The sequence below is a fragment of the Scardinius erythrophthalmus genome, assembly GCF_964197995.2.
Source record: "Scardinius erythrophthalmus genome assembly, chromosome: 14".
Taxonomy (NCBI): domain Eukaryota; kingdom Metazoa; phylum Chordata; class Actinopteri; order Cypriniformes; family Leuciscidae; genus Scardinius; species Scardinius erythrophthalmus.
The window spans coordinates 5,541,113-5,557,670 of NC_138234.1; the positions used below are offsets into that span (position 1 = coordinate 5,541,113).

General features: G+C 42.5%; 2 protein-coding genes across 2 annotated transcripts in view; one reads left to right on the forward strand and one right to left on the reverse strand.

Annotated features, from left to right (window-relative positions):
• LOC308702276 (major histocompatibility complex class I-related gene protein-like) overlaps positions 1-16,558 on the forward strand; it is a 55,742-nt gene that overhangs the window by 25,656 nt on the left and 13,528 nt on the right. The gene's annotated exons all lie outside the window — the stretch shown is intronic.
• LOC308701560 (uncharacterized protein) overlaps positions 1-16,558 on the reverse strand; it is a gene marked incomplete at its 3' end in the record, with an annotated part of 34,192 nt that overhangs the window by 13,120 nt on the left and 4,514 nt on the right. The window contains exons 4-6 of the mRNA XM_081383916.1: positions 16,213-16,282; positions 3,359-3,543; positions 2,731-3,093 (exon numbers count right to left, since the gene is read on the reverse strand). Coding sequence (XP_081240042.1) covers positions 2,731-3,093; positions 3,359-3,543; positions 16,213-16,282 — 618 coding nt within the window. The remainder of the gene's footprint in view (positions 1-2,730; positions 3,094-3,358; positions 3,544-16,212; positions 16,283-16,558) is intronic.

Below are 16,558 nucleotides of genomic sequence, written 5' to 3' on the forward strand. Positions count from 1 at the left end.
ATACCCCACATGTCTGTGGATCGAGCCCCTTGGCAGTGCACCATCTGTTAAACACCGACCATTTAGACGTGTAGAGCCGCCTCGTAGAGGGAGCTCTGGATTGTATGATCGTGTTCATAACCCCTTCTGGCAGATCAGCATGTAATCGTTGAGGCTCCATGCATGCAGAGACCAGTGTCTGGATGGGGATGCCAGATCGAGCCGCGGGCTTGAGAGAGAAGGTCTCTCCGCACCGGAATCGGCCAGGAGCACTGTGTGGCGCGCTTACCTGACTCTCTTGATGACCTGAGGTAGCAGAGAGACCGGGGAAAAGCATATAGCGGGCTGTTTGGGGGTGTAGAGACCACTCCCCAGGGGGAACGTTGTCCCTAGACAGTCTGCCGCCCTGGCGATTCACATAGGCCACCACCGATGTATTGTCCGTGCGGACTAGAACATGGTGACCATGGAGGAATGGGAGGAAGTGTTTGAGCGCTTTCTCGACCGCGAGCATCTCTAGACAGTTTATGTGTAGGAGATTCTCCTGGTCTGACCAGCGGCCACAGACCGGTCTGCCTTCGAAGAGCGCTCTCCGACCTAGGTTGGAAGCGTCTGTCGAGACAACTTTCCGGTGTGAGATCACCCCCATAATCACTCCAGTGTGATACCATTCGGCTGCTAGCCAGGGCTGCAGGGCTGAAACGCAGCCCTGAGTCACTCTGATTAGCGAGCCACCGGCCGCTCAGGCTCGATGGGGCACACGCGCTCTCAGCCAGCGTTGAAGCGGGCGTATGCGCAGTAAGCCCAGCTGAAGCACTGCCGCAGCTGAGGCCATATGCCCCAGGATACGCTGGAATGCTTTCAGCGGAACCCGGCTGCCTTTTTTGAAGGATGCGGCGAGGAGACGGATGCGGCGCGCGCGCTGCTCCGACAATCTGGCCGTCATAGCCACCGAGTCCAGTTCTATTCCAAGAAAGGAAATTGACTGACGGGGCGAGAGCGAGCTCTTGGTCCAATTGACCGAGAGACCCAGATCTTCCAGATGGCTGAGAAGCGCTGTTCTGTGAGACACAAGTTCTGTCTCTGACTGCGCTAGAACAAGCCAATCGTCCAGATAGTTCAGTATTCGCATTCCCTGTCTTCTCAGGGGAGCGAGAGCCGTGTCCATGCATTTCGTAAATGTACGGGGTGCTAAAGACAGGCCGAACGGCAGGACTGTGTATTGATATACTCGACTGTCGAAGGCGAATCTCAAGAATGGCCTGTGATGGGGAGTTATCTGGATCTGGAAATACGCGTCTTTCAGATCGAGAGAGATAAACCAGTCTCCTGGGTGGATCTGCGCAAGGATCTGTCTGGTTGTAATCATCTTGAACGGCCGTCTCATGAGGGCTTTGTTCAGATGTCTCAGATCTAAAATAGGTCTTAACGCTCCGTCCTTCTTGGGAACGAGGAAGTAACGGCTGTAAAAGCCCGACTCGCTCAGGGAAGGATGAACCTGTTCTATGGCCCCCTTGTGCAGCAGCTTTGCTATTTCTGCTTGAAGCAGGTGCGCTGCTTCCAAACTCACTTTCGTCTCTGTCTGTGCTATGAAGCGCGGGGGGCGACGAGCGAATAGAAGCGAATAGCCGTGTTTTATAGTGTTCAACACCCATTCTGACGTGCCCTGAATAGCTTCCCACGCTTTTGCACGCATAGCTAGGGGTCGAATGGTCTCTGGGTTCAGATCGCCGCGCTGCACGGGATGGGGAACCTGTATCAGAGAGGATGGGGCGGCGCGTGCGCCGCCGGTGCTCGAACAGGGGGGCTGATAAACAGTATTGGCCGGCTGTACAGCGTTCAGTTGCTCGGTTCCGGAGGATGGAGTGCGTTTTGCTGTCAAACACCCCTGGCGCGAGAGCGGCGTGGGGGTTATAGTGTCTGAGAGTGAGTGCGCGTGCTCGTGAGCGGGCGCAGGGTTTACACCAGGGTTTACAACAGCCAGTGTTTGGGAGCTTTAGAGGGTCTGTAACCCGGGGTAACCGTATGGCAGAGCGAGCAGCGGGTAGGTGTGAGCACAGAGTTGTGGGCACATTTACTACACTTAATACTCAAGCGGTGTGTTTCCGCTTTATGAGTGAGCGCTCTGAGCGCGTTGCCATGGGAACCGTGTTTGTGTGAAGCAGTGAACACACTGGAGTGGGCACTTTTTCTACACTTAATATCCCCTCGGCCTGAGCCGTTGTAATTCTAGGTAACTGAATGGCAGAGCGAGCAGCGGGTAGGTGTGAGCACAGAGTTGTGGGCACATATACTACACTTAATACTCGAGCGTGTGTCCGCTTTATGAGAGAGCGCTCTGGGCGCGTTACCATGGGGACCGTGTTTGTGTGAAGCAGTGAGCACATGGGAGTGGGCACATTTTCTACACTTAAGACACCTTCGGCCGGAGCCGGAAAACCCGAACTTATACTCTTTTTGAGATTTATCTGGGTCGCCGTGAAAACGGCGTTTGTGTGCAGGCGAGCGAGTGGTATTACTGGCTCGTTGGCTGCGGTGTAAGCTGCTGTAGTAGCCTGAATAGAGGGGACTGACAGAGCTGGGCACTTTGATGGCGGTCCGGCTGTAGCGGGACTCAACCATCTCTTCCTCCTTGTAGATGCTAGGAGGACTTCGCGGGCTCAGACTTCAACGTGATCTTGGGCCGCGGACCCCGGGGGGGCGGCGGCCTGTGACGGCTGGACGAGCGCGATCTAGGGCGGCCACCCTGACGTCGCTGTGAATTGTTGGGTGGCCGAGACGAGCGCTGTGTGGAGCTGCGCACAGGAGGCTGAGTTTGAGAGCGGCCTGTGGCTGGGCTCGAGCGGCGGGGCAGGAAGAGGTGCATAGCCTGCGACGCCTTCTGCACTTCAGAGAAGCGGTCCACTATCCCGCTGACCGAAGGATCGAAGATGCCGGTGAGCGAGAGTGGGGCATTCAGAGACACCAAGCGCTCTGACTCACTCATATCCGCAAGCGTCAACCAAAGGTGCCTGTCGATGACGGTGCGCGCGGCCATAGATCTGCCGATGGCTTGTGCAGCGGTCTTAGTAGCACGGAGCGCAAGGTCCGTAGCGCTGCGCAGATCCGTTAAGGCTGAGTGATCCGGGCCCTTCTCGTCCAATTCACGGAGGAGGTCGGCTTGTAGGATCTGAAGTACAGCCATCGAGTGCAGGGCGGAAGCAGCCTGGCCGGAGGCGGCGAAAGCGCGGCCGGCGAGAGCTGAGGTGGTCCTGCAGGCTTTGGACGGCAGGGCAGACTTTGAGCACCATCTAGCAGACGGCGGGCAAAGGTGCGTTGCCACCGCCGCCTCAACGGAGGGGATGCCAGTATAGCCTTTGAGAGCGGCGTTTCTTCTTACGCGGCCCGAAAGAGGCGGCCGGAGAAGGTGGAGGATCCTCAAACTTAGCGAGTCGAGCCCGTAGGGTCGACATCGTTAACTCCTCACACTGTTCGCAGCCGCCCTCGGAGAGAGCGCGGGCTGCGTGGTCGAAGCCCAGGCAGAGAGCGCACACCACGTGTCGGTCTCCATCGCTGAGCGCGGCTCTGCACGAGCCACAGGATGAGTGAGGCATTTGAAACAACGCCATTTTAGATGCAAGTGCGTCGCGGGGCGAACACACAAACACAGAGCAGAAAAGGATATAGTGCCGGATAGCACAGCAGGCAGGGAAAGCTGAATGTGGCGAAGGCGGCCGGCGTCCTCAGGCTGAGATCCTCGGCGTGCTGGTCGCTTGCTTCGACGGCGGCTTCCTCAGAGACAGCGATGCGAAGAGCTTCGCTGAAGAGACAGAAATCAGTGAAGCAGCCTCTGAGCCCTGCTTATATATGCTAGGCCACACCCCTAATGACGGGCTGTGACGCATTAAGCGCGGCAAGCGCGCTCATTGGTCGTGACGTCACGCCATGGGCTCAGCGATTGCCGCAGGGCAGCCAATGGGCACACAAGTAGCCTGCCCTAGGTCTGCAGGCTGCCGCACTGCGTTGACAAGATTATTAAAAATTAAGGATATTTTTTTGGCTTCAGTATCTCGAGAAAGGAGACTTTCCCGCAGCGTAAGCTACTTACGCAATACGAGAGAACCTCTCGTAAGAGAACAAATGTTTTGTGCAGGACACAGTAAGAGGGAGGCGGCGCGGTGTCAGCGAACCGACAAGCAGCCTAGTCACTATTGTGTAGTTTGTATTAATGCCATGGTTCAACAAATAATGTAAAGGTTAAATAATAATTCACTTAGACTTTATAAGAAGCAATTGTGACTTTATTTCACACAATTCTGACTTTATATCTTGCAATTCTGACTTTATAACATGCAATTGCGACTTTATTTCATGCAATTCTGACTTTATATCTCGCAATTCTGACTTTATAACACGCAATTGCGACTTTATTTCACGCAATTCTGAGAAATAATGACAGAATTGCGAGATGTAAACTCGCAATTGTGAGATAAAAAGTCGCAATTATTTTTTAAAATGTTTTATTCTGTTGCGGAAACAAGCTTCCATACCTCCTGGCCTCTTCCTCCCATCCATCCTCCCTGACGCGTAGCTACCAGGCCGGCCCAGCTATCGGTAGGCGCCGGCGGAGCCGCGGTAGTTACCTGAGAAAACGTTTTGGAAAAGACGGGCTATGGAACCAACCAACTCTATAGGAGGGGAGGGGAGAACTCCCTCACATGGTTCAACCTATGCAGAGGCTGCGCGCTGCGGTGTCAGAATGTGGAACGTGTGTAGCCTAATGTAACTAACGTGACAAATGTGAAAAAAAAAATCCTCGACCGGCCCAAAAGTGAAGCGGCCCACCGGGAATTCTCCCGATTACCCACCCCGGGCCTGTTGACAGCCAACGCTAGGCGCCGCTAGATCGGGAAGCGCGGATTGAGTGAGAGTGAGTGGATCACGTGACATGAAGCAAGCTCGGTCTCTGCCTCAATGTTGATAATTCAAGACAGCATGAGAACTGACTGCGCATGCGCAAACCTACGTAAACTACGTTCTATGGACCAAAGAGGCACTGCTAACCTCTGCCTCAATGGCCTTGCATTTCCTGCATGAAACAATGGTTTTAGGAGCAAACAATGGCAAAATGAGTATAATATGTGTATTCCTGAGAATTTTTGTTACAAAAATTTATATTTGGAATAAAATAAATCATAATGTGGTGAATTAATAAAGTTCTTGGAATTAATAAATGTAATGTCAACATTTCCTTTGGTGAGGCACTGCCTACCCTGCCTACCCTGACCGCACGTCCCTGGTACATTTTCGTGTTTCCACAGGAACATATTAAGTGGCGGAAGTCTCCGCGTTCAGCGCAAATGTTCCTTTTTCCCCCCGGTGTTTCATTTAATTAGGTGATTCTAAGTTTAATTATTGATGATTACAAGCTTGGAGGAATTGCAATTAATTACAGCAAATTGTGCAATTAATAATTTTTTTTTAATCGATTCCCAGCCTTAATTTTTAAATATGAGCAGGCCTACAAGCTGGGATTGGTAATGCTGCACTGTAATCATAGTTATTTATTTATATTTTTCATTATATTTATTATGTGATATTGGTTTGAGACTGAGTATTTTATTTAGTGGAGAACTTTGCAGCAGTATTTTATTTCTTATTCTTTTTTTTATTTGATATATATTTTATTAAAAAGTGTTTAAAAAAGTGTAAACAAATTGTTAAAAAAGTTTATAGTAATAAACAACCTGCAGTTTAATGTTTGCATTTCTTTCCCTTACTGTACCGAAAATAAACCGAACCGTGACTTTTTAAACCGAGGTACGTACCGAACCGTGATTTTTTCGTACCGTTACACCCCTAGTACGCAATAATAATCTTTTATATCCTTTTATTTTTATTCGGCATGTTTGTGTGCTGCTGCGCCTCCCTGTGTGTGTAATAAGCAGAGTGTGTGTGTGTAATAAGCAGAGTGGTGTGCAATATTATTATTATTAATTATACATATTTGGATAAGTTAACTCTTTCCCTGCCAGCATTTCTTATAAACGCATAAAACACATACAGCTTCACAGCCCTATACATTTAGCTCGTCCTTGGTCAGGATTCAGAGGTTTAGGCAGTTTTGATGTATATGCTGTTTAATATTAATAATCATGTTATTTTCATAAGCATATGATTACATATTGGGCAAATTCCAAACGGCATTTTTGCACCCTTGAAGGGCCCTTCGGGAAGAGGGGTTTTGTAGGCATTTTTAAGGGTTTTCCAAAACAAAGTGAACAACTCGATCCCTTCACGAAGGGCCCTTCCAAGGCCACTAGCAAAGGGAACGATGGTCACATATATAACGCATACTTTAAAAACTTTTTTGGTATAAAATGTATATTTATTTGCAACAATTATGTTAACAGCAATAAGAACAGCTATTCAACTGATGCTGCGCTGTTATGGGAATATCCCAGGTTAAAATAATGAGAAAATTATGTTGGTTGCATTTGAAAACGTAGGCAGTGCAATTGCAACGGAAGCAAACTCAAATAATTTTGTATCCTCAATATGTCCTGAGTAAGGAAAAAAAGTCTAGAAGAATCCCATTAGGGGAAAGTTTCGAAAACTGTTTCTGGGGATTCACTTTTTATTTTACCTTTTGTCCTTTGCATTCTCCTTACCATTGTCTCCTGTTCTTCCCTCAGACTCGTCCCCCAGAAACAGTCCCACAGACCCAGTCCCAAACCCAATCTCTTGCTTCTGTTGAGTTTGCTTCTGTTGCAATTTGTTCAAGGTTGACCCCCATTTTGGCTTAAAATGACTAACAGGCAGATCAGGTGCAAACAGACCCCAGCCCTTGCATCACCACTGGCTAGTCAGAGTCAGTGTGGTCAGACTTCAGGACCAGCAACAGGTCAGAGCATCTACCAGACACAGGCAGTCAATCACATACCCAATTCAGGAATTTAAGTTGAGATGATTTTTCCAGATTAAAAGGATAGTTCACCCAAAAATGAACACAAAAAAATAATTATATTTAGAAAGAATAATTATAAATTATTATAAAGAAAGAATTATGTTGTATTAAATCTTCCTAGGATAAGATTTTATATTGATGGGCAATACAATTGTTTACATTTTTCAAGTACAATTAAAAAAACAGTTTTTTTTTGTTGTAAATGTGAGTTTTTTTGTAAATAAACGCAGCAGTACATAACAGACACATGCTACGGTATCTTATCTCCTTGGTGCTTAAAGGAGAACTCCGGTCAATTTTAACATTGAGCTCATTTTTTTGTACATTTGGAGTGCTGTCAATACAGAGAACAACGACAAAAAACGGTGTTGCCTACACCGAGTTATTCTATTTTTAAAATTTGCACCCTGTTGACTTCAATAGGGCAAGTAGTAAGCCTGCTTTTTAGCCTCTTAACATCCTTTAAGTGTCATTACAAGTGCACAGAAAATGTGAGTGATTCCTTCCGAGTGAACACGAGTGGATCTGACTGCAGTAGATGTTAGAGATATTAATAAAAACGAAGTTAATTCAGTCAGCGCTCATACCTTTGTTTACATCCGGTTCTCGGTGGAAGCCATAGTAATCGATTGTCGAGTTCACGCGCGTGATCATTGGTAACTAAACCTATGCGCGTGAACTCGACAATCGATTACTATGGCCTTCCACCGAAAACAGGATGTAAACAGAGGTATGAGCGCTGGCTGAATTAACTTCGTTTTTATTAATATCTCTAACATCTACTGCAGTCAGATCCACCCGTGTTCACTCGGAAGGAATCACTCACATTTTCTGTGCACTTGTAATGACACTTAAAGGATGTTAAGAGGCTAAAAAGCAGGCTTACTACTTGCCCTATTGAAGTCAACAGGGTGCAAATTTTAAAAATAGAATAACTCGGTGTAGGCAACACCGATTTTTGTCGTTGTTCTCTGTATTGACAGCACTCCAAATGTACAAAAAAATGAGCTCAATGTTAAAATTGACCGGAGTTCTCCTTTAAGCTTTGTTTTCTGCAAATATTTTGGATGTTCAACACTTATAGACACAAACAGAGTGACCCAATTCCTTCCATAAGCTTTTCCACTGTGTGTGTGTGTGTGTGTGTGTGTGTGTGTGTGTGTGTGTGTGTGTGTGTACTGTGTACCCCCGAAAGTAGCAGTGGCCACCCCCTGGCCACCCCATGTATAAAACTCTAGTTCCACCACTGCATTCATAGCAAGGTTTGTCTATGAATTGAAGGAGAGAAGTTTCTCATTTTTTGGCCTGTGTCTTCAACATTTTTCACGTCATAACCATCTCATCTCGCTGGCGTGCCTTTGCTGCCTCTTCTGCCCTACTGGGGGCTTGTCAAACACACCTTGGCACTTAGTTTGTTGTTGGGAGAGGGGGTTTGCTGGATTATTCATTAAAGTAACACTAAGTAACTTTTCAACCTTCATAATATATTTCCAAAACCATTGTGATGGTACATCGACTTAAAATAGGTTGAATGAAACGTCTGCCATAGCCTTACGGGGTTTGTATAGTTTTTAATCGTACTTTTAAACTTCGGGGTTCGGGTAGTAACCCCCGCGCACAAAAAGAACTACAGAATTCGACTGCTTTACGGCATAGGCTACCTCACTTCCCCCAACACGTCCTCACACATGGGCCCTGTCCCAAATGGCGCACTTCATGCGGACTTTTGGTCTCGTGGACTTGAATTGCGCGTGCTCGCTGAGTCTACGAGTCCGTAGGCTGTCCCATTCAGCATTTTACCACTCTGAAGTGTGCTCAGCAGCGCCCCCTTTGTGCCCTTGAAGCGGTCTTCCGCGAAGCCCGCACAGATGCAGGCGCCACACACTTTAACTACCCAGGAATCCTTGCGAAAGGCCAATCAGACAGCGGATGGGAGGAGATTTCACTCGCGGATAATTGTTGACATGGCTGAGAAGAAAATATTACGGTTTTTATGACCTAAATGTACATTTTATCAGTGGTTACCTACAGTTTATACAAACATTATGGTAATCGACCAGTGGTTGATGTCTCAAACATAATAATAGCGCGTTTAATAATACGATCGCATTATGATTCATTAAATAAATAATGGCAGGGCTTTACAGAGTCATATGTAAATATAGTATGAATATTGAAACCTGTAAATTCATCTGAAACTCATGCACATTTTCATTATGTTTTAAAATTGCAATCTTAGTTCAAATGGAACATTATGTATTATTATGTACAATTGTATACATCATTTAAATAAGCATGACGTATCTATTGTCTAATGCCCAGGTGGCATGCACAATATCAAAATATAGAACTGTAAAATTAGGCTGTGTAGTGGACGTGGAGATGAGACGCTGGAGCGCAAAAAATGTGATTTCTCCTGTCCAACAACAACCAGACCTGTAATATTTCTGTCAGTAAGGTTATTTTTCACTCTGATTTCTCTGAAAATAAAAAGCTAGATGATATATTAAACTTTTTCTGTACGATGGGTAAATATCATATTCACAAAGCAATATACCTTAAATTCAAACCTAGTTGCAAATTTTTTGCTTATGATTTACAGTTATTCTTCACTTCAAAAAATCCCCTCCAATAAAAGAGCTTCGAAAATATCCTGTATTATAGAACAAGTTTTATATAAATTGTAAAAATATTTTATTTACTGTTATTATTTACTTTCATTTTCTCTGTATCCCCACATGTTCATGTTCATTGTTTTGTATTATTTCCATTGTAATGCAAAAAAAAAAAAAAACAGCCCGTTATTTCCGGCGTGCTGATCGAGTCTGTCCCAAAAATACCTCTCAATGCGCCCTCGTGGACTCGCGCCAAGGGCCCTATAGACCCCTTTTGCGCCTACGTCACGGCGCTAGCTGGAGGCAAAACAAACGGAAAACTGGAGGCGGCCAATACAAACCAGCACAGATTCGGCTACATAATAAGGAGCTTAAATTATTATTTTTATTATTAAAAGTCATCTTGTTGTGTTCTTGGGTGCAAGAATCAATGAAAAATGAGTATGCTGTATCTGGAATTTTTATTTCTAGAAAATATTCATATCATTAAAATTGCACCGTAGTGTCACTCTTTACATTGTCGTCTTGGCGCTGGCTAGGCAGAACTGCGGATCGCACCACACAAGTCTTTACATGACCATTCAGCACATAGTTATATTATATAGGCATCTAAATATATTTATATGACCTCAGTTTCTCTTTACCCTCAGTTTCTCTATCGGGTAGGTGTAGAAGTCAGGCCACTCAACCGGAGGTAGCGTTAACGTTAATCCTGTCAGTTCGGCATTGACTGAGCGTGTACGGTCATCTGGTTCCGTCCGTTAAAATTTACTTTTGCAAATAACAATCGGCATCCTGGACAGTGAGTGACCTTGCACATTAAGACAAAATCGGATTTTCTCCAGTCATTGTTAAAAAACAAGCTAACAAAACTTGCAAACTAACGTTAGTGAAGTGGCCAGATGAGGGATCTTTCTGCCTCCAGCTAAGCTCCGCCCACACAAATACGTCACCGTGTTTACCAACTGTAAAAGGGTCTATAGGTCTGCACTACATGACGTCACCAAAGTGTGGACTCTGAGGAAGTCCACAAGTCCGGAGTGTGCCATTTGGGACAGGGCCATGCTGTTGGACTTGTAAGTACCGTATTTTCCGGACTATAAGTCGCACTTTTTTTCATAGTTTGGCTGGTCCTGCGACTTATAGTCAGGTGCGACTTATATATCAAAATTAATTCAGACTGAGATGAACCAAGAGAAAACATTACCGTCTACAACCGCGAGGGGGCGCTCTAGTTGGCGGAGTTGTTCAGAAGCGACACGGATGATGAAGAAAATGATGAGGAATGAGATCGCGGGAGCTTGCTGAACTTGTTTACTGGTAACTTGCTTGTTGGACTCGCTGGCTTATGTTAATTTAGCTTATTCAGCCTCCCAGATATTTGTTCTTTATGCTATTGTGTAGCTGAATAACGTGTGCAGTGCGTGTGCGGTGCATATGCTGTGCAGGAGCAGCACGCGCTAAAGTGCTTTCACATAAGCTGCGTTTGCAGTGCGTAACTGACCCGCGGCTGTAACCCCAAACACATTGTATTTCAAATCCAGAAGTTATCAGCAAATTTTATTTTTTTAAAAAAAAGAAAGTTTTTTGTCAGCATTGCGATTCTCTTTATACGTATACTCTTTAATAGACGTATTCACGTTTAAACACAATTTAAACAAACTATTATTCAATGCATTACTTCTATATAATTATATATTAAGTTGCTCAAGCAAGTGGTAAAATATTTAACCATGCATCTATATTAAAATCGCATACATTTTAAATTAAAACTTAAAATTGACAAAAACAGCAGACTCATACCCTTTCTTTTGCATAATTTAAATCTTTATACAATAAATCTTGCATGTCACAAATAACTTGTTTTTCCACCTCCACGAATGAGACGAGTGTTGTTCATTATGTTGCCTTGTTGAAGTAAATTGTAGTTTTCCTTGATTTACCAACGCTTTAAGTAAAAAGATGACTGTGAAAAATAGTAGGCTAGTATTTAATTAAATGCATTTATGATGAAATTACTACATTTCCATGTCAATCTGGTCAATCGGTGTTCATTTTGACCACAAACCGTGTGCTGTCACTTTAATTGACTTTATGCACAAATGCACTACTTCCTGAACTTAAGCCAGCTCCTTTATTTCCTGTCTTACATTATTGGACACACTGATTAATCCAGGTGTGTCTGATTATTGTTGCTATGACTACTGAGGTCAGGCACACCTGAATTAATCAGTGTGTCCAATAATGTAAGACAGGAAATAAAGGAGCTGGCTTAAGTTCAGGAAGTAGTGCAGCTGTGCATAAAGTCAATTCAGCGCGTGCAGCACAGCAAAAATAGACTCGGCGCGGAAACGATCGCTGCACTGCTGTAGCCTATATGCACCGCACCTGGAACGGATCGACGGACTGCATACGCGTGCATTGTGAAAGCTCTGACCTGTTACCAACGGTACGGAAAAATATACACTACAAACGGAGTATGTGTGAAACGGGCGTTAATGTGTTACGTTAACATACTGGACATTCAGCCTGTTGTTCTGTGTGCTATTGTGTAGTTGAATAACTTGCCTTTCCTGATTAAATGTCTGTTCTTGGTCTTGGATTTTGTGAAATAAATTTCTAAATAAATGCGACTTATAGTCCAGTGCGACTTATAGTCCAGTGCGACTTATATATGTTTTTTTTCACTTCATGGGGCATTTTTTGACTGATGCGACTTATACTCCGGAGCGACTTATAGTCCGAAAAATACGGTATATTGCTTATATTGTATATCACTCGGACAAGCTTTCACTCGTTGGTGTGAGCTAAAAAGCACCTGGCGTTCTTGTTGATGGATTAGTAGACATCTTCGGAGGCTAGCTGTGCTTGTTCGATGTCCGACGATTTGTTACGCGTTGTGTTTATTCCCCAATCGAACTCGTGTAACTGTCTGTCACACGTTCTACCGTCCACAGCATTACTTGATAGACAAAAATAGGACAAGAATGAGCATCAAACAGAAACCATCCGCTTACGGGGTGTTCGAGGCGCACGTACAATACAGACTGCCGAAAGTTAAACAGGACGCGCGCAGCTCTTAAAGGGGCCACACCTTATTTCCACTCGTTACAGCTTCTATTTGACTGAACGGGGACCGTATACAGGGGGAAGGGAATCAGGCCGTGAGTGAAGAGACTGCTCTGCGTGAGTGGTATTTACGACAGTAACGTTAAATACAAGTAGTCCACAGCGACTCTAGGCGTCGTTGTTTGACCAAAACGGAAATTACATTTATTAGACAAAATATTCAAACAAAGAATCTCATAACGGAAAAAAATATTAACATTTAAAACTGAAAGCATGGCAGCCAAGGAGTTCTCCCCCTTTAATAAATTCCTTATTTATCAACTATTTGATAAATCTAATCTAATATAGGCTAATATAAAAGCATAATAGAATGAGGTGCAATAATGCACACAATTAAACAGTATTGTTTGCTTTATATCATTCATAATGACATTTTATATTTTTTACTGCACTGCACTGACTGCTAACGTTAACTGTTACTGAGAAAGTATTAACCACCGTCACGTCAAAATAAACCTTAAACTACTGCTCAATATCTAAAGTAAAGAAAGTAACAGCTAGCTGGCGTCAGTTATTTGTAAAATAGTTAATGTTTAACAGTAAAATCTCAATTTAGCTTGCACCGAAGTTATAAGTTATAATAACATAGTTTGCTAACATTAACGTCAGCAAGTTCGAGGAGCGATACGATTAGCAGCAGCACATTTCCTGTATTTAAGAATGATTAAACATGGACTTACGTGCAAGTGATGCACGGGCATCATCTCGCAGTTTCTTCTTTCTTTTCTCAGATCCTGACCCCTGCTGTCTTTTAGGGGCCATTTCCAAAAAAAGTTGCCTACTATCTGTCTGTCAAACTAGTCCGCGCTAACGCGAAAGCGACCTTCGCAAAGGCGCCCGCACGAACAACCGGCACGGACCATCCAATGCGGGGGGCGGTACTTTCTAGACTAGAGCAATTAAATTATCTTGTCCCCCCTTTTTTGTTACATATACATGGCTAAAATATGCCTAATAATATTTCTATAGGCTAATGAAATAATATCGGCATAATATATATTTTTTCATTAGGCTATTTTTGGTGCCCCCTCAGCACTTGGTGCCCTACGCACAGCGCGTGATGCGCGTGGTGGGAGCGGCGGCGCTGCGGAAATCCTACATAATGGGGCTTTAAATATAATGAATAATTGTGTGTCTGATTGGTCCAGCTGCTACAAGGCCTAAACTCCTCAGTCTGTGGACTAAAAAGTTGAAATGAATATAGACTTCCTTGTGAAGCACAATGTCAAATAGGCTTTCTCCAAAAATGTTGCACATCTAATCACATTTTTACATTACAAACACTACTTGATACAGAATGTACATCAAAACAAAAGGCCATTTTTTTTCCTTGTTTCGTTGATTTCGAGAAAGCATTTGGTTCAATCTGGCTTGAAGGATCATACCTAGAGCTTATTGACAGTGGGATAGGGGGAACATTCTATGATTTGATCAAATCAATGTACACAGCCAATGTCCTGTTAAAATTATGAACCACAGAACTGCGTGGAGTGAGACAGGGCTGCGGTTTAAACTCCTCCCACTTCAACATTCACATCAACCGATTGGCCAATATATTAGAAGATGCTCCCATTGAAGGTCTCCCTCTACACACACAGAGATAAGTGTCTTCTCTACACAGATGAGCTGGTTCTCCAGTCGTCCACTAAAGAGGGTCTTCAGGACAGCCTGGATCTGCTGGAGGATTACTGAGAGTCCTGGCCGTCAACCTCCAGAAAACTACAGTAATGATGTTCCAGAAACACTCCAGATCTCAGGGACCAACACACACATTCACACCATCACACAGAACCATCGAGAGCACAAACATACACTTACCTCGGCCTGAAAATATCTTCAACTGGTAACTTTACTGTGGCTGTGAATGAACTCAAAGAGAAAGCTTGAAGGGCTTTATATGGCATGAAAAGATTGATTAAAATTGACATCCCAATGATGAATGATAATAATATTTTAGCTTCAATTTAGCTGATAGGTTGTATAATTAATATAAATATTGTATAATTTAAATAATTGCTAATAATAGTACAACAAACTTAATAGGCTAAGGTTTTATAAAAAAAAACTTTATAAGGTTTTAAAAGGCCAAATACTCCAATAATGAGAAAATCAGTGACTTTGCAGCAATAAAAAATGAAAATATGAGCCTGAATGACACCTGTGTGTATTAGTGATTACAAATATTACAATTTTAAGTAAATTCATATTTAGTTCTTTTTTGACACAGACAAAAGTCTAAAGAAAAAAAAATGATTCTATGTTTTTACGTTGCAAATGCCAGAAATTAACTACTAATTGTCAGAATTGAAAGATATATTCTAGTGTTTCCCAATTTTTACACATACTTCACAAAACATTTACAAATTTATCTGATGTTGCACTTATGATTATTAAATTATTATATAAATTATTATTAAAATATGCTTTGTTGTTATTGGTTTCAACTTTATATTGTTACGCAGTTTTACTGGAAAAAAGAAAAAGAATTTCTGTAACGTGTAAAAACTATTTGCAATCAGTGAACTTGAAATTTTTTTTTACTAATTTATATTTACAAGACATTTTATTTTAAAATATTTACAAATGCAAGAGGTGAAAGACAAGATCACACACACTTATGTCGTTTAGTCATGTCATATCTCGTTCATAAAAGACGTTCATACTCGTGGACATTATTCAAAACTGAAACGTGTTTAGTCACACAAGCATGATGGAAATCATCTGTTCTCCAACATCCTGAAGATTCTGCGCAGATGGTTGAAGAAATCTCTTAAAATCTACACAACTTCTTTCGTTTCTGCAAAGTAATGTCATAAAGATGAATTAAATGAGGATATTTTTAATTACACGATTTGTATGAAACAGCATGTGACCAATTCAAAATCCCAAATTTATGGAATTATACACTGGAATTGTAAAAGGAGTGTAAAAAAACAAAAAACAAAGAGTGAAATAAAGGCCTGCTTTCACAGACAGGGCTTAGATTAAGCCAGGCTTAGGCCTTAGTTAAATTAGGACATTTAAATAGCTTTTATTAAAGTGCCTCAGAAAAAAACATTACTGATGTGCATCTTGAGACGAAACAATGGCACTGACGTATTTTAAAATACAGTATGCTTTCAGTTCAAACAGATCAACACAGCTCAAACATGCATTTTACTAATTTATAGACAGCTATTGAAGACTGGATTTAATGCTTGCTTTAACAATAAATCCTATCTAGAGATAATTTAATTTACAAAGTGTTCTCAATGTTTAAAGACATTTTTGCACTGTGATTCAGCTGCAGTAATGGCTACTGAAGATGAGGCTTTGCAGTTTATTGTAATTCAATCATTTTGAATAATTTCCAGTAGAAATAGTTGCTCTATTTAATTCCACTTTACTGGAATTTTTACCTAATCTACCAAACATATTAAAATGTGAGTAAAACGTATGAATGCTTGAGTGATTGCTGAGGACATTCCCATCATCCTACAGCTGATGAGCCCACTTGAATGAGACATAAGAGCAGAAAAAAGACAAATAAATATACTTACTGACTTCATTCGTAGTAAAATAAAAATGACCAGGACTACCACCACACACACCAGAATGTATTCTTTTGTAGGTCCTTAAAATAAAAATAAAAATAAAATAAAAAATAAAAAATATTTGAAACTACAATAATATACAGAAACAGCAATATAATTCTGAAAGAGCTAAATGAAATAAATAATAATCAATACTAAAAATAACAAGTTATTAGTTAGATCCAGGATTATTATCATTATTTTTTTAAATTGAAATACAGCTAAAATCAAATTAAATATAAATATTATGAAACTTACAAATAGTTAATTAGAAACTACCTGAAATAGGTTTAAGTTAAAGTACTAAACTAAAACGG